This window comes from Eptesicus fuscus, chromosome 4 (assembly GCF_027574615.1).
Source record: "Eptesicus fuscus isolate TK198812 chromosome 4, DD_ASM_mEF_20220401, whole genome shotgun sequence".
Classification (NCBI taxonomy): Eukaryota; Metazoa; Chordata; class Mammalia; order Chiroptera; family Vespertilionidae; genus Eptesicus; species Eptesicus fuscus.
Window position 1 is genome coordinate 1,199,418 of NC_072476.1, and position 18,686 is coordinate 1,218,103.

The 18,686-nt window shown below is 43.0% G+C and overlaps 1 protein-coding gene across 1 annotated transcript in view; it reads right to left on the minus strand.

Moving 5' to 3' along the window:
• The window catches only part of DNAH3 (dynein axonemal heavy chain 3), a 212,312-nt gene that overhangs the window by 137,868 nt on the left and 55,758 nt on the right, over positions 1 to 18,686 (minus strand). Inside the window, exons 16-18 of the mRNA XM_054714387.1 lie at positions 8,080 to 8,233; positions 6,491 to 6,635; positions 1,914 to 2,125 (exon numbers count right to left, since the gene is read on the minus strand). Coding sequence (XP_054570362.1) covers positions 1,914 to 2,125; positions 6,491 to 6,635; positions 8,080 to 8,233 — 511 coding nt within the window. The remainder of the gene's footprint in view (positions 1 to 1,913; positions 2,126 to 6,490; positions 6,636 to 8,079; positions 8,234 to 18,686) is intronic.

Genomic DNA, 18,686 nt, shown 5'->3' on the forward strand with positions numbered 1-18,686 from the left:
TCTGAGAGCTACAGGCGGTTTAGCTGCCAGAACCAGACCTGGCGGATGGGTCTTCTGAGTTAGGCACTAGGGTGAAAAGGGTCTCCCCAACCTGGGCTGTCAGGGGCAGCTCAGGGTGTGACCAACAATTCAGGCAGGAAGGGGCTGGGCCTGGCGCAGCCTGAGTCTACCTGGTGGCCTGTGTTCTTTCTGAGCTGGCCCACTGGGTCCTTCCTCTGAAGCCACTCCCCTGGTTGCACACCACTGCCACCCACAGCTCATAGCCCCCACCTCCCACTCCTTCTCATCTGCTACTTCTTGTTCCCTTTTCACCTGTCTAGGCTGAGCTAGAGACCACATTCCAATTCTCCCCTCCTTACTTACTAGCCATGTGACAACTTAATCTCTCTAAGAGCTAGTTGTCTTATCTGGGAAGTGGAGATAATCATAGTCCCTATGTCAGAGGGTTGCTGGGAGGGTGACATGAGAGGGTCCACATGAAGTATGCAACACAGAACCCAGTGCATACCTGGCATTCAATATGGCTTAGCCATTGTTGTGATATTTTAATTCTAAGGAGCATTTTTTCCAATCTGTCCATCTAGGTGGTCTACAAAGGAGGATGAAGATTGTCTGGGAATGGTCTGGATTTCAATGCGTGAGAGCAGCATCCTCATAGGTGGAGCACCAGTGGAGGGATGGATCTCCAAGGGCCCCGAGTGTTATCCAACCACCATTTACTTTGACAAGGGCACTTTCTATGGTGCCATCTCACGAAGAGACCTAGCCCTGCTCACCCTCCCAGCCCTCCAGTGGTCAGTTCTGGTCAGACTAGGTCCACAGGGAGAGGCACCCTCTGAGCACCCAAGGAGGGCAGTTGCCCTCTGTAGACCCCACTGCTAGGCAGCTCAAGTCCATAACCTACTCAGATGGCCTCTCCTCTGCACCTCCTTACATCCCTGCCTTAAGTCATCTTGAGCTCGAAGGCTCCCTGGGAAATGGAAAACAGCTCCCCTACACAGAAAACTCCTGGATCTCTCATGCATTCAGATCTCTGTTTTCCCAGGGAGGCCAAAATGCTCCTAGCAACCGCGCTAGGGCTTCATTCTCTGGAAGTCATGGGGATGACCTCAGAGTGGGACCTTCTGAGGACGATGTCCTCCGTCTTGTGCGTGGTCCTGAGAGAGGGAATTCCAGGCCAACTCAGAGAGCAGTCTGCTTATGGGCGCCCATATCCACCTCCACACAGAGCAACTCTTGGACTGAGTCTGCTCAGGGCCATTGCTAGCCTTGGATATGATCATTATTACAGGAACAGTGCACTTTTCCTTTCTCTGGTTAGTGTTCACACCACACTTATCACCTCACACTTGGTTGCTTATAAAAATCCCAACTATTTTTTTAGGGAGGACGTTTGTTATTCTCATTTATAGGCACAAAGGGCTGAAAGAGGAGTGGAAACTTATTTCTGAGCATAGCCTGTTGGATGCTGGAACTCCAGCATGGCCAGTCCAAGCAGGAGTCAGGCACTGTTTGGAGACCCAGGAAGGGATGTGGATTTCTCTTCTGTGTAGCCTGGGTCGAGAAGAAAAGCAAGGCTCCTGCCACTGCACTTAATGCCCTGTCACCTGTAGAACCTTGAGCAGCTCTTTGCCAAGAAAGGAGATAAGGAGAGGCTGCATGGCCATGGGCTGAAACAGTACTCAATTACAGCCATGGGGTCCCCCAACAAAGGGAGACCTGCTCATGCGAAAGGCAGTGCATCCCTTATCCTGCCCGTTCCCTTATGGCAAAAGGCTCTCACCCCCATTCCTACCCCCTTGGCTTCCAGTAGATTCTCCTTTCAGAAAAAGCTTGACCTGGGAACGGTTCCTGCCTTCTTGGGGCTACCAGGACCAGGGATGGGCTGGGCAGGGGGTGGGCAGTGACTGGACCTGTTGCCAGTGCCGCTCCTTCATCCCGGGGTTGCAGGAAATGTTGAGAATAGGAATGTGCTGCTTGAACTTGTCAATCTTCATTTTCACGTTTTCTGCCAAGCGCCTGGGTGCAGGCATGTCAGCTAAGGTCTTGGTTAATTTATACATTGTCCTCCACATATTCCCTATTTCCTCCGCAATTTCCTCAGCGTTCAGCAAAAAGAGGGGTCCTGGAATAAAAAAGACAAATGGAGGGAAGGTCAGACCCCCAAGCAGATGTCAGCCACATGCACCTTTAATTCCCTGAACTCAGAACTGGGCCTGAGGTGTGGGTACTGGAGCAAGCACAGGCCTGGAGTTGGGTCTGTGTCTGAAACGTCGCCTTTGCCAGTGAACTGAGCAGGTTTCCTGAACTTTCTGAAGCCTCAAGAGCATCACCTGTGACACAGGGTGACCGTGAAAGGGAAGTGAGGTAAGCACAGTGGCTAACCTGCCCCCGCCATGCGGTGCAATGCGGACAGGCAACCAGTGTTAGCACTGGTTATAGATGCTCCACAAATGCTGAGAAACAGTAGCCACTGGAGAATGTGGGTGAATGAGAGCGGGAGTTCTCTGTTCAGTTTTAGTAACTTCTATGTAAGCTTGAAATTCTTTAAAAATAGATTATTTTAAAAGAATGAAACTTCATTTTTTTAAAAAAAAGTACCCCCCAAACATTAATTTCCTTTGCTGCCTTTCCTTTTATGGGGACCCTTTAGCACAGTGGTTCTCAGCCTTCCTAATGCTGCGACCCTTTAATACAGTTCCTCATGTTGTGGTGACCCCCAACCATAAAATCATTTTTGTTGCTACTTCATAACTGTAATTTTGCTACTGTTATGAATCCTAATGTAAATACCTGATATGCAGGATGTCTTAGGAGACCCCTGTGAAAGGGTCGTTCGACCCCCAAAGGGGTCGCCACCCACAGGTTGAGAACCGCTGCTTTAGCAGTTACACAAGCAGTCACAATCTTGCATGCTGTGGCTTCCTTCCCCTTCAATATTTCACATTAGTATGAATACTTGCATCATGATGTTGCAAATTTACTCAAAAACTTTTCTTTGAAGGCTGCTGAGACTAAACACAACTTCGTGGATATAACTCCATTAATTGCTAACATGCTTCATCAACCCAACATTTTTGTTAACTAATCAAAAATTAAAATTAAAAAAAAAAACAAACAGAAAAAATCTACATGACTTCCATGTAATATGTAAAAAGAATAATACACTATGTCTAAGTGGGATTTGTTGTGGGAATGCAAGGCAGGTTTCATATTTGAAAAGCAACCAATGTAATATGCCATATTAACAGTCTAAACAAGGAAAATCACATGATAACATCAATCGAAGCAGAAAAAGCATTTGACAAAATTCAATATCATTCATGATAAAAACCTCTAAATAGACTAGGAATAGAAGGGAACTTCCTCAGGCTGATAAAGGGCAACTGTAAAAAACTACACTAATGTTATACTTTTGTATTCATTAAATATATACAGTTTTTTACATGTCAATCATACTATAATCAAGTGGTTTTAAAAAATAAAACAAAACAACCCATTTTACTTAATGGTAGAAGATGGAATACTTTTTCCCTCAGATCAGGAAGAAGGCAAGGATTTTCACTCTCATAACACAATAACAGAAAGATAGTTGGTAAAATCCCCAAAAACTTGGAAATTAAACAACATAATTATAAGTAACATGGGTCAAAGACAAAATCTTAAGAGAAGTTAAAAAATATTTTTAGCTAAAGAAAAAGAAAATATAACATCAAAAGTTGTGGTATACAGAAGTGAAAATTAAATCCAAAGTAAGCAGAAAAAGAGAAATAATAAAACCAAAAGCTGGTTCTTTAAAAATATTAATAAAATTAATAACCTACAGCCAGGCTAACCAAGAAAAAGAGACAAATTACTGATATCAGAAATGAAAGAGGGGACATCAATACACATCTCAGAAACATTACAAAGATAATTAAGGAATATCGTGAACACTTTCATGACCACAAATTTCATAACCTAGATGAAATGGACTAATTCCTTGAAAGATACACTTTACCCAAACTCACACAAGAAGAAATAAAAAATCTGAATAGGCCTGTGACTGCTTAAGAAATTGAACAATAGTCAATAACTTTCCAAAACAGAAAACACCAGGCCCATATGGGTTCACTGGTGAATTCTACCAACCATTTTAGAAAGAAATGTTGCCAATTTTCTACAATCTCTTCCAGAAGACAGAAACAGAGGAAATACTTCCTAATTCCTTCCATGAAACCAGCATTACCCTAACACCAAAACAAAGACATTAAAATGAAAGGAAATTAAAGACCAATATCTTTCATTAATATAGATGCAAAATCCTCAACAAAATATTAGCAAATTGAATCTAACAATATATGAAATAGAATTTATACCACAATCAGTTGGGATTTATTATTCCAGATATGTAAAGCTGTTTCAACATTTAAAAAATCAATTAATGTAATCCATCACATCAACAGGCTAAAGAAGGAAAATCACATGATTATATCAATAGATTCAGAAAAAGCATTTGACAAAACCCAACACCCATTCATGATAATCATTCTTAGCAAATGAGAAACAGAGGGGGATTTCCTTGACTTGATATAAAGAACATATACAAAAACCTACAGCTAAAATCATACTTAATGGTAAGACACTACACTCTTTCCCACTACAATCAGGAACAATGCAATAATGTCCCCTTTAACCATCCTTTTCAACATCATTTAATGGAAATCCTAGCCAGTGCAAAGACAAGAATAGGAGATATAAGGTATGCAGATTGAGAAGGAAGACCTACAACTGTTTGCCACTGACACGATCTTTTATATAGAAAATCTGAAAGAATTAAAAAAAAAACAACTCTGGGAACTAATTCACAGTTATAGCAGGTTGCAGGATATAAGGTTAATATATATAACTCAATTGCTTCCCTTTTTATTTTTAATTTATTAATTTTAAGGGGGTGAGAGAGAAAGAGGGAGAGAAGGAGGGAGAGACATTGGTTTGTTGCCCCTGTTAGGTACACTAATTCATTGGTTGATTCCTGTATGTGCCCTGACTGTGGATCAAAACCCTCAACCTTGGCATATAAGGATGACCCTCCAGGCAACTTAGCTACTCAGCCAGGGCTGCTTTCCTATATACCATTAGTGAACAAATGGAACTTGAAATTAAAAGCACACATCCATTTACATTAGCACTCCTAAAATTGAAATACTTAGACATAAGTCTAACAAAATATGTACAAAACCTATATAATTAAAACTACAAAACTATGATGACAGAAGTCAAAGAGAATAAATGGAGAGATAGTTCATGTTCATGGATAGAAACATTCAACAATGTTAAAGTGTTAGTTCTTCCCAACTTGAGTATAGATTCAACACAATCCCAATAAAAATCCCAGCAAGTTATGTTTTGTTTGTTTTTTTTTTTGATATTGAAAAATTGGTTCTAAAGTTTATTTGGAGACATGAAAGATCCCAAATAGTCAATATAATATTAAAGTTGGGGGATTGACATTTTCCAGTAACTTTAAGACTTACTATAAAGCTACAATAATCAAGTGTGGTATTGATAAAAGAGAAGACAAATAGGTCAATGGAACAGAATAGAGAGCCCAGAAATAGACCCACATACAGTAAGTTGATATTTCAGAAAGGATAAAGGTAATATAATGGAGAACTAATAATTTTTCAACAAATGATGTTAGAACAACTGGATATTCACAAGCAAAATAATGAAACTAGCTGCAGACCTTATACCCTTCACAAAAATTAACTCAAAATGGACCATTGACTTAAATGTAAAATGTAAAACTATAACAATCCTAGGAGATAACATAGAAGAAAAATCTAGATGACTGTGGCTTTGGTGATAACCTGTTAGGTACAACACTAAAGGCATGATATATGAAAGAAATGACAATCTAGACTTCATTAAAATTAAAAACTTCTGTTCTGTGAAAGACACTGTCAAAAGAACAAAAATATAAGCCAAAGACAAGGATACCTGATGCTTAGTGACAGCAATAATATCCACCAACTTGCCTAAGCTAATAGTATAGAAGTCATCCTGGCCCTTCACTCTTCCTCCCTGCCCCCTTGCCCCATATCAGATCAGTCATCTAGTTCTATTGACTCTACCTTCTCAGGATCTCTCCTAGGATCTAGAGTAAAAGGAGTGGTTTATAGATGCCTATGGCACTTTGGCCTTTTTTTTGCAACAGCACACTAATGGAGCCGCTATTTTATTCTCCCACCACCTGCCTCTCTGAGTCACTACCCAATCCATGTCTCTGGATGGCTGCCTATTTGGATTTACCCTGGCAATAGGTCTGGCTCTTAGATCCTCATCTTCCATCATTATCATATCAGAAAAATTGGACTGTGGCTGCCTCAATCCAGAGTATCAGGATATGTTGCAAAGTTCAGCCAGAATTCGAAGATCAAACTTTTTTTCAGAACTGGCTAGGGTGGACCATCCCCATCCTGCCCCGCACAGGGGGACTGCGGCATACCGTTCATCCACTCCTCTGACTTGATGCTGAACTCATAGGTCGTCGCCCACAGCTGTTCGTAGGGTACTTTGTTGGTCATCACGGTTTGCAGAAGAGGGAAGGTACTCTTATCCTTTCCCAACAGCTCCTCCTCCTTATTGATCAACTGCAGGCAAAGGGGGATACTGTCTATTAGGTTGATGGTTTTCCTGGACCCTAGAAGCCACCCCGGCAAATTCCTCAACATTTTGAACACCAAGTTGAGGAAGATGCTTGTTAGAAAGAGAGGAAAATAAGGCGTGGACTCAATCAAGAAGATCCCTCTCTACCTGTGAGGGCCATGGCAGCTGAGATCTAGTTGGGTCAGTGGTCAGAAAACCGTGGCTCGCAAGCCACATGCGGCTCTTTGGCCCCTTGAGTGTGGCTCTTCCACAAAATATCACGGCCTGGGTGAGTCTATTTTGAAGAAGTGGCATTAGAAGAAGTTTAAAAAATTTGGCTCTCAAAAGAAATTTCAATCATTGTACTGTTGATATTTGGCTCTACTGACTAATGAGTTTGCCGACCACTGAGTTGGGTGAACCTCTAGGACAGTGGTTCTCAACCCATGGGTCGCGACCCCTTTGGGGGCGAATGACCCTTTCACAGGGGTCGCCTAAGACATCCTGCATATCAGATATTTACATTACGATTCATAACAGTAGCAAAATTACAGTTATGAAGTAGCAACAAAAATAATTTTATGGTTGGGGGTCACCACAACATGAGGAACTGTATTAAAGGGCCGTGGCATTAGGAAGGTTGAGAACCACTGCTCTAGGATAATTTGCTACTTGCTTCACCAGCTTTGTTTCCACTGTGACGTATCTATAGCTCCATTTCCACAGTTTCCATGTGTACATTTGCTGTTTACATGATGCTGCCTTCTTGTGTCAACTTGCCTCAAAGGTAAGAACTTTAATAGTTAAAGAACTTACTAGTGAAGCCCAACCAACATGGCTCAGTGGTTGAGCATTGACCTACAAACGAGGAGGTCAGGGTTCGATTCCCAGTCAGGGCACATGCCCGGGTTGTGGGCTTGATCCCCAATAAGGGGTGTGCAGGAGGTAGCCGATCAATGATTCTCTCTCATCATTGATTTTTCTATCTCTCTCTCAATAAATATATATATGTATTTTAAAAAGAACTTACTAGTTGACCTTCAGGAGAAATTACTTAACTTCTCCAAGTCTTAGTTCTCACATTTTAAATTTGGATAAATGGAGGTAATAACAGTACCTACCCCAGAGGTTTGTTATGGGCATTAAGTGATATAGTTCATATGAAGCCCTTTGTACATTGTTGAGCACATAATGAATGCTCAATACATATGAGCAATTATTCTATTATAATTTCTTCTCTGTGTACTCAATGACTACAAAAAAACTAGTATAATGTAGGAGTGTAGAAAAAGGTAGCTGAAAGTACCAATGAAAGAAAAGGTCAATCAATCAATCAATTAATCAATCAGTACTATCGAGCTGACAGGTGATGTTAGGAAAATACAAAACCAAGGACCAGAACTAACAGAATAGTACAGAGTCATAAGTCCCCATCCCAAGGCCTCGAACCTCAAATTCCACCAGCGCCTGATCTAGGTTCTTGGAAAGCTCGTTAAGCTTTTCAACATTGTTCTTCATTTCTTCCGTAGACATCACTTCACGTTTTCTAAACCCTTCTAGTTCCTTGTTGTAGCCCTCAAGTTTCGACTCAAATTCTGAGCACCTGAAAGTAAAGATAGGCCACTCATATTTGGACTTTCCATTTTGTGATTTTCAAAGTCGCAGCATTGTTCACCCAAAATCCAATCTCCTGATACAAGATACATATCCTATACTACTTATAATCCCACTTCCCAGAGACAGCTGATGGAAACTGTGTTTGGTGGTTAAATACTTTTAGAAGTTTTCCTATACAGGTAAATGTGTGTGTGTGTGTGTGTGTGTGTGTGTGTGTGTGTGTATGTATATATGTAACTTACTATATATACGTATATGTATATGTATGTATATATGTATATATGTATATGTATGTATATGTATATATGTATATATGTAACTTACTATATATATATATACATACTATTAATAATTTATATATATATATACACACACACACACACACAGTATGTGAGCATATACACATTATTCATTCATTCATTACATACTTATTGAGTGCTTACTACATTCCAAGAATTGCTCCAGGCATCAGGGCTATATTTGTGAAGTACACTGTTACACTCCCTACCTCCATGGAGTTTGTATTTTAGTTGGAGAAAACCTGGAGAACAACATACATGGATGGATGGATGGATGGATGGATGGATGGATGGATGGATGACTGGTTAATACCATACATAGAAAAAGATGAAGTATTTCTGATAGGGATACATACTCTGAAGAAAGTAAAAGCGGACAGAGTGACTAGGGAATGGGAGTGAAAGGCTACGTTAGCTGGAGTGACCAGGGAAAACCTGTCCAGAGGTTTGTCTCCTTCATCTATATCATTGACAAGCAGATCTTACTTTACTTCTCCCTTTTCCTAATGAGATAGAATAATACAGAGTTCAGTGACAGGTTCCAGAGTGAGACAGGTAGGTTCAAATCCCAATTGTGCCACTTAGTAGCCATGTGATCTTGGCTAGGTGAGTTAACCTCTGCATACCTCAGATATATAAAATGGGAACAGAAAAGTACCATTTTAGTATTTAATAAGATAATATATACAAAGTGTTCATAATTGAGCCTGGTCTATAATCATCACTATACAAGTATTTGCTGTCACTCACTAAATTGTAAACTCTATCAATGCAGATTCATCCCCTTAATTCCTGTTTGTATCTCCAGTATTTAGAAGAGTATCTGGCACTCAGAAAACAATCAATATGAATGGAAAAAATAAGAGATGGACCACTGAGAACAGCTGTAGTGACATCCCATAAATTTGGCTATTATCTTAACACTTAATTCTGTTATGACAGTTTTAATGTTCTTTATTTCTTACAAGTAATTTATGAAAGTTAATTTGAGTTTCATTTCTAATTGAACTGTGTGGTAAACAGCCTCTGATAAGGGCCCCATAGATCCCCACGACCTCTTGGTATTTATCCCTGGGCAATTGTCTCCTCTTGAGTTTGGGCTCAAGTAACTCACATCTAACAAATAATACGGCAAAAGAGATGAGATGTCACTTCCAAGTAGGTGACAAAAAGACTATGATCTCTCTCTCTCTCTCTCTCTCTTCTCTCTCTCTCTCCCCTTTCCCTCCCTCCCCCCACTCCCCCCTGCCCCGAGGGAAGCCAGCTGCCATGTGAGCTGCTCTATGTAGAGGCCATGTAGCAAGGAACAGAGGGCCATTTCTGGCCAACAGCCATGAGGAACTGAATCCACGCACAGGCATGTGAGTGCGCCTGGAAGTGGACCCTCACACAGTCGAGCCCCCAGCTGGGAAGGCAGCTTGGCTGACGACAGACCTGGAGCCAGAGGCACCCAGCTCAGCTACATCTGGGTGTCTGACCCACAGAACCTGTGAGATGATAAAGGTTTGTGTTCTAAACTGACAGTTTGGGGATGATTCTTCATGTGGCAATAGATCACTGACACACATTACCATAACAGGACGTGGCCTATATAATTCCTGTTTCTTTAAAGTTTTTCTCAAGTTCTAAAATATGGTCAATTTTTAAAAAATGTCCTCTGGACAGTTAACAAGGATGTTCTGTTTTCATTGTAAGGTAGAAAGTTTGGTATGTATCCAACAAACCAGAGTTATTGTTTACTTCTATTTATGACCTTATTCAAGTTTCACTCTATTCATTTATTTTTAACTAGGGGCCCAGTGCACGAATTCGTGAACCTTAAAAGGAACTGTGGGCTGTGAGGCTGCGGTGGGCACAGGGGCAGGTCTCCTCCAGCTCCTCCTGCCACAGCCCCCAGTCCCCTGTCTGCCGGCAGCCCTGCCACCGCCACTGCTCCCACACACTGATGGTGCTGGCCCCGCTCGCACCTGCTGATGGTGCGGAGTGATTGTGGCTGGCGTCGGCAGCGGGTGTGAGCGGCGGCTGCTGCCCCGATCGCCCCTCAGGAGCAGGGGTAGGTGGAGAAGCCGTCAGGGGCGATTGGGGCTGGCAGCCACTGCTCGCACCTGCTGACTGCGCCAAGCGATTGGGGCCGGCACCGGGTGCCAGCAGTGGGTGTGAGCAGCAGCTCTGGTGCCAGCAGCAGGTGCGAGTGCTGGGGAGGACTGTGGCGTGCAGGAGCAAAGAATTTTCAGTAACCTCCAGAGGCTCGCTCGAATGACAGCGACTAGCACCCCGCCTTGGTCTGGCGCTCCCGCTCACCTGCTCCATCATCCTGCTGCGGCCGACACCCACCATGTTCCGCGTATGCCCCGGTGATCAGCATACGTCATAGTGACCAGTTGTTTGGTTGTTCAGTTGTTCCACTGTTCAGTCTATTTGCATATTAGGGTTTTATGTATATAGATTATTTATTTAGGATATTTGATATATAAGGGTTGATGATGCTTTAACTTTCTTTTATCCACCTAAGTAACCATCTTGGAACATGAATGTTTTTGCCTTGATATTAACATCACTGGCTCTCCTTGCTTTTTTGTTGTATTTGCATACTATACTGCTGCCCATAGAAAAACACAAGTTTCCTCTGCTATCCATCAGAGCAGAGCAGGAACAAAGATTAGATCAGCAGCAAGATTAAATCAGTTATTAAAAATTTACAGGGAATAAAGAGGACAGAGGAACATCCTACCTAATAAAAGAGAAACATGTAAATTGACCGTACCTTCGCTACGCCCACAGCCAATCAGAGTGAACAAGATGGCGGTTAATTTGCATATGCAGGCGCTGAGCGGCCTGGGTCCCAGAAACATCCTCCAGACCCAGGCCTCTCCTAGCCTGTAGGCCCGAGCTTAGGTCCTGAGTGGCAGGGGTCCCAGAACGCCCCCTGGCCACTTGAAGCCTATGGGTGCAGGCCCCAAGCTGCCTGGTAGGCGGGAACATCCCCGAGTCGCTATAGCGATGTGGGGATGTTCTCGCCCCGCCCCCAGCGGCTTGCAAAGGCTCCCGCTCAAAGCAGCGGTTTGGGGCCACGCCCCCAGCCAGGCGCCCATGACCGGGGCTGGCTGCTGGCCTCTGGGGTGTGCCGAGACCCTGGCAGCCACCACTGTGCATGTCCCGAGCCTGGGGCCCATAGTGGGGCTGGCTGCTGGCCTCCCCCAGCGGCTTGCAAAGGCTCCCGCTCAAAGCAGCGGTTTGGGGCCATGCCCCCAGCCAGGCACCCAGGACCGGGGGCTGGCTGCTGGCCTCTGGGGTGTGCCAAGACCCTGGCGGCCATGCTGCATGCTGCCCAGGGTCCCTGCATGCCCCGAGCCTGGGGCCCATGGTGGGGCTGGCTGCTGGCTTTGGGGCATTTGGAGACGGGGATGTTCCCGCCCCGCCCCAGAGGCTTTCCAAGCTCCAGCACCAAGTGGCGGTTCGTTTCCACGCCCCTAGCCCAGTGCCCTCCACAGGGGGAGGGCTGCTGGCCTCTGGGGTGTGCGGAGACCCCAGCAGCCACCACTGGGTGGCAGGGACACACCCCTAGCCCAGTGTTCACAACCCAGGGGCTGCATGAGTTGCAGAGGATACACCTTTTTAAAAAATATATTTTATTGATTTTTTTTTACAGAGAAGAGGGGAGAGGGATAGGCAGTCGGAAATATCAATGAGAGAGAAACATCGATTAGCTGCCTCCTGCACACTCCCCACTGGAGATGTGCCTCCAACCAAGGTACTTGCCCTTAACAGGAATCAAACCTGGAACCCTTCAGTCTGTAGGCCCACGGTCTATCCACTGATCCAAACCAGTTTGAAAGTAAATACCTTTTCTGACAACTCATTGGCTAAGCTCCCTGTAGGCCGAGGGGCAGTGGAGTGTTCTTGGTAATTTGGATTATAAGAATCCAAGAAGGTGATCTAGGGTTTTTCCACCACACTCCTGGAGAAAAAAATGAAGGTCCCTTGAGGGGTCTCAGATTGGAGAGACTGCAGGCTGGGCTGAGGGACAACACCCCCCCGTCCCCCCCCGCCCCCCCCACCCCATGCACGAATTTCGTGCACTGGGCCTCTAGTGTTAAATAACACCTCAGAGATGCAATGAGCAAAATCTAGATTTGGAGACAAATGACCCAGTTTCTTCAATAGATAAATTGCAAGGAAAAAACAGAGAAGGTGGAAGGGAGACCCACAGAGGAAAAGAAATTTAAGAGACAATTGCAATTATGTAGACATTTTTGGATTCTGATTCAAGTAAGCAAATCATAAAAAGAAAAAAACACATGAATTAGCTCATTTTGACCCCCAGATTTTAAAACTTTAATTACTTTCTATTGGACTTAAAAAGGAATTCAGATTTAAGATGGTGGTGGAGAAGGCAGGGATCTTTCTCTCAATACCTCACAGAACCAAACAGGAAGTTATACCTAAATTGGGGAACAATACTAACTGGAGACTATCTGAAGAGGGACTTAAAAAATGTTTTTATTGATGTTAGAGAGAGAGGAAGGGAGAGAGGGATAAAAACATTGATGGGAAACATTGATTGACTACCTCCTGCACTACTGGGGATTGAGCCCGCAATCCTGACTGAATATGCCATGACTGGGAATTGAAACAGTGTCCTCTTGGTGCATGGGTTGACGTTCAACCACTGAGCCACACTGGCCAGGCTGAAGAGGAGACTTTTCACTGGGGTCTGCAGAAATCACATGGAGACCGGTAGGAAGGGTGTAGTGACCAAAGCACTGACCCTGATCCCAGTGGCGGCAGGCTGAGGCTATGGAGGAATACCTTGGCTGCGGGGGGTCCCTCTGAGAAGTGTGAAGCCTAGTCCCTGACTGGGCCTCCCAGGCCACAGCACCCAGAGCCAGGAACAGGCATCAGGTAGTATCCAGAAAAGCGGTGGGTTACAGTCTGGCAAGGAGAGGCAAGCCTGCTGGAGTTAAAGCTATCTGTTTAAAGGGCCAGTGCACAAAAATTTCATCCATAGACCCTACCCAGGGCTCTGGCAGAGGGAGGGCTGTGAGAACAAGCACGCCTGAGGACAGTCTGGGGTGCTGGCACTGGGGAGAGGTGTGGGGGAACAGCCACCAGGAGTCTTGGTACTAGATCATCCTCTGATACTGCAGCAGCCATTTTTCTTTTTCTTTTCTTTTCTTTTTTTGCTTGTTTAAAAAAATAATTTTTTGATTTTTAAAATTTTTCTTTAAAAAAAAATCTTTACAGTTGTTCCTCTTCTCCTCCTCCCCCAATAGCTCCCCTCCACCCGGTTCCCACCCCACCCCATGCCCTTACTCCCCCGCACTGTCCTCATCCATAGGTGTATGATTTTTGTCCAGTCTCTTCCCGCACCCCCATCCCCCTTCCTCCCGAGAATTGTCAGTCCACTCCCTTTCTATATCCCTGATTCTATTATATTCACCAGTTTATTCTGTTCATCAGACTTTTTATTCACTTGATTTTTAGATTCACTTGTTGATAGATATGTATTTATTGTTCATAATTTTTATCTTTACCTTTTTCTTCTTCTCCCTCTTCTTAAAGAATACCTTTCAGCATTTCATATAATACTGGTTTGGTGGTGAAGAACTCCTTTAGCTTTTGCTTATCTGTGAAGCTCTTTATCTGACCTTCAATTCTGAATGATAGCTTTGCTGGGTAGAGTAATCTTGGTTGTAGGTTCTTGCTATTCATCACTTTGAATATTTCTTGCCATTCCCGTCTGGCCTGCATAGTTTCTGTTGAGAAATCAGCTGACAATCGTATGGGTCCTCCCTTGTAGGTAACTAACTGTTTTTCTCTTGCTGCTTGTAAGATTCTCTCTTTGTCTTTTGCTCTTGGCATTTTAATTTTGATGTGTCTTGGTGTGGTCCTCTTTGGATTCCTTTTGTTTGGGGTTCTGTGCACTTCTGGACTTGTAAGTCTATTTCTTTCACCAGGTGGGGGAAGTTTTCTGTCATTATTTCTTCAAATAGGTTTTCAGTATCTTGCTCTCTCTCTTCTTCTGGCACCCCCATAATTCAGACGTTGGTATGCTTGAAGTTGTCCCAAAGGCTCCTTACACTATCTTCATATTTTTGGATTCTTTTTTCTTTTTTCTTTCCAGTTGGGTGTTTTTTGTTTCTTTGTATTTCAAATCTTTGACTTGATTCTTGTGATCCTCTAGTCTGCTGTTGGATCTCTGTATAATATTTTTTATTTCAGTCAGTGTATGCTTAATTTCTAGTTGGTCCTTTTTCATATCCTTGAGGGTCTCACTAAATTTATCGGCCTTTTCTAGAAAATTCTTGAAAAATCTTATAACCATGGTTTTGAACTCTATATCCCGTCGTTTGCTTTCCTCCATTTCTTTCATTTGTGACCTGTTTCTTTATCTCCACATTTTGGCTGCTTCCCTGTGTTGGTAGGGTAGCTCTGTGTGCTAGGTGTCCTATAGGGCCCAGTGGCTCAGCCTCCCCAGTTACCTGAGGTGGACACTCTTGGTGCAGCCCTTTGTGGGCTGTGTGAACAGTCTTGTAGTTAAGCCTTGATTGTTGTTGGTTTCACTGGGAGGAATTGACCTCCAGGCCAATTGGCTGTGAGGATCAGCTGTGTCTACAATGGGAGAACTTCTGTGCTGGAGACACCCCTATGAGGTAAGACTTGCTTCAGTGGGGCTTTGGTGCCCACTGAGTCTGCCCCCTGAGTGTGTCCCTTATGGATCTGAGGAGTTGTAATCTGGATGGTCCTACTCTGACCCCTGGGTACAGTGGCTCTTGTATCTCCAAGGAGGTGCTAATGTAACCTCTGCTTGAGGCCACCCAGCAGGAGCTATCTGCAGATTCCTCTTCTTTGTTTGGGTTTGGAGGTGCCCAGATGAGGCCCAGCTGTGAAGAAATGCAAGCTGATGTGGGGGCCTTGGGCCTTCTTTTGGATGTTCTGGGTCTCTGACTCAGCTGCAGTTTGATAGGTAAGTTTAGATTTCAAAGGACCAGGCCATTCATATGCAAAAGCCTCTGTGCAGCTTGGATGGGGCAGAGTCTCAGGGTGGAGCAAACAGCAATGGCTTCCTGTCAGCCCTGACCTAAGAGGCCCCCGGGTCTCAGTGTCCCTTGGTAATTGCTGCAAGCACCTCTGAGAGAAAGCCGCCCTCAAGTTCCGCCCACTGCCAGACAGTCCAGTTTCTCCCCATATGAGTCTGGGTCCCCAGAGTCTCAACTGGAACTGGAGTTCAGAGCAGTCAGGAGCTTGTGTCTCCCTGCAGCTTGAAAAAGCCAGCTGCGTACTCAGTTGCCAGCCCTCTCTGTGCACACGTGCCTCTGTGCCTCTGCACTTTACTTCTGCAGCTCCTCTGAGTCTCAGTGTGCTTTTCTCTTTCCTTCTAGTTGTAGAATTTCCACTTAGCCAGCCTTCCTGTGGTTCTGGATGATGTCTGTTTTGTCTTTTAGTTGTAGTTTTGAAGTGGTTGTGCAAAGCGGCAAGTTCAGGTGTTTACCTATGCCGCCATCCTGGTTTCTCTCTATTCTGCAGCAGCCATTGTCTTGGGAGAAACAATCCATTGCACGGGGCTTCAGCCTGGGGAAAAGCAACTACCCCACCCTCCAGCATCCACTCCCCCAGCCCTTTGGAATCCTCCTCACCTCACCCTGAATTTTAAGCCCCACTGAGGAGTCAGTGGCATAAACTGGGGCTTAATAGGCTGGCAGTCTTCAGGCATTGTCAGTGAATTGCTTTGGGGTGAGGCCATTCCTCCCCCACATTCCAGGGAACCTCATGGGAGATCCAATGGAGACACCACCCACCCTCAGCCTCCAGTAGACCCAATCTCTAGGCTTCTGCACTGCTAAGGTCAAGTAAAAAATCCAGGGCAAAGTCAGATGTGTGACTGGGGGTGGGGAGACACACCTACTATTTTGCCTGAGGAGAGTCTGGGGTGCTGGCACTGGGGACAAGTGTGGGGGAGCAGCCACCAGGAGTCCTGGTACTAGATCATCATCTGAACAGCACCTCCTCTTCATGGGAAATCCAGCAACCCCATCCTCTTGATTCCATAATAGGCTCTTTTGGAATAAAGAGCTTCCAGATTAAAAAGTCTCAAGGCATGCATTACGACCAAACCAACATTGCAATAAATATTAAAGGGACTGCTTTAAGAAGAAGAAATTGAGAGAGAAGGAACATAGGTATAAAGTGGCAATATATAAGTACATATAAATAAGAATCTTAAAGGTAAATGAATTAAATGCTCCAATCAAAAGACAGGGTAAGCTGAAAGGATAAAAAGCATGACTCATATATATGCTGTCTATAAGAGACCCACCTCAGAACAAATGATTCACAGAGACTGAAAGTAAAGTGATGGGGGGAAAATTCCTTGCAAATGTAAATGAAAAATAAAAAGCTGGAGTAGCAATACTCATATCTAACAAAATAAACTTAAAAACAAAGGTGATGAAAGAGGCAAGAAGGTCACTGTATAATACTAAAGGGGTCAATGCAATAAGAAAATATAACCTTTGTAAACATATATGCACCCAATATAGGAGCACCGAATTATATATATATAAATTTAACACTTAGTGAACATTAAGGGAGAGATTGACAGCAATACAGGCATAGTAAAGGACTTTAACACTCCCCCCTACCCAATATCATTGGATATATCTTTCAGACAAAAAATCAACAAGGAAACTGAGACCCTAAATGACACACAAGCTCAGAAGAATTTAATTGATATTTACAGAACATTTCATCCCAAAGCAGCAGAATATACATTCCTCTCAAGTGAACATGGAACATTCTCAAAGACAGACCACATGTTAGGACACAAAATTAGTCTCTACAAGTTCAAGAAGACTGAAATTATAACAAGCATCTTCTTGAATCACAAAGACATGAAACTAGAAATCAACTACAATAAAAAAAACCCTCAAAGACATTCAGACACATGGTGGCTAAATAGCATGGTGTTAAACAATGAATGGGTAACCAATGAAATCAAGCAAGAAATAAAAAACTTCCTGGAAACAAATGAAAATGAACACACAACCCAAAATCTATGGGACACAGTAAAAGCAGTCCTGAGAAGGAAGTTCATAGCACTACAGACCTAACTCAAAAAAACAAGAAAAATTATCAGTAAACTATCTAACCCTACAACTTAAAAAAATTAGAAAGAGAACAACAAGAAAAGTCCAGAGGAAGTAGAAAGAAGAAAACAATAAAGATAAGAGTGGAAATAAATGACATAAAGACTAAAATAGCAATACAAACTGAAACCAAGAGCTGGTTCTTTGAAAAGCTAAACAAGATTGATGAAACTTTAGCCAGAGTCATCAAGAAATGAAGAGAGAGGACCCAAAGAAATAAAATCAGAAATGAAAGTGGTGAAGCAACCACTGACATCACAGAAATACAAAGGATTGCAAGAAAATACTATAAACAACTATATGCCAACCAATTGGGCAACCTGGGTGGAATGGACAAATTCCTAGAAACATACAATCTTCCAAAATTCTATGAGAAAAAAATCAGAAAACCTGAATAGGCTGATAACAATGAATGAAATTGAAGCAGTAATTTTTAAAAAATCACAAAAAAACTCACAGCAAACAAAAGTCCTGGAACAGATGGCTTCAGAGGTGAGTTTTAATAAACATTCAAAGAACTAAAACCTATCCTCCTTGAACTATTTTAAAAATTCAAGAGGAGGGAAAACTTTCAAACTCTTTTTGCGAAGCCAGCATTATCCTAATTCTAAAACCAGATAAAGACACTACAAAGAAAGAAAATTACAGATCAATATCCCTGGTGAACATATATGGTAAAATTCTCAACAAAATATTAGCAAATTGGATCCAGCAATACATTAAAAAATCATACACCTTAACAAAGTGGGATTTATTCTGGGGCTGCAAGGCTGGTACAATATTCACAAATCAATAAATGTGATACATCACATAAACAAACTGAAAGATAAAAATCACATGATCATATCAATTGATGTAGAAAAAGCATTTGATAAAATCCAGCACCCTTTTTTTTTTTTTTATAAAACCTCTCAGTAAAATGGGACTAGAGGGTTCATACCTCAATATAATAAAGGTCATATATGACAAACTGACAGCCAACATTATTCTCAAT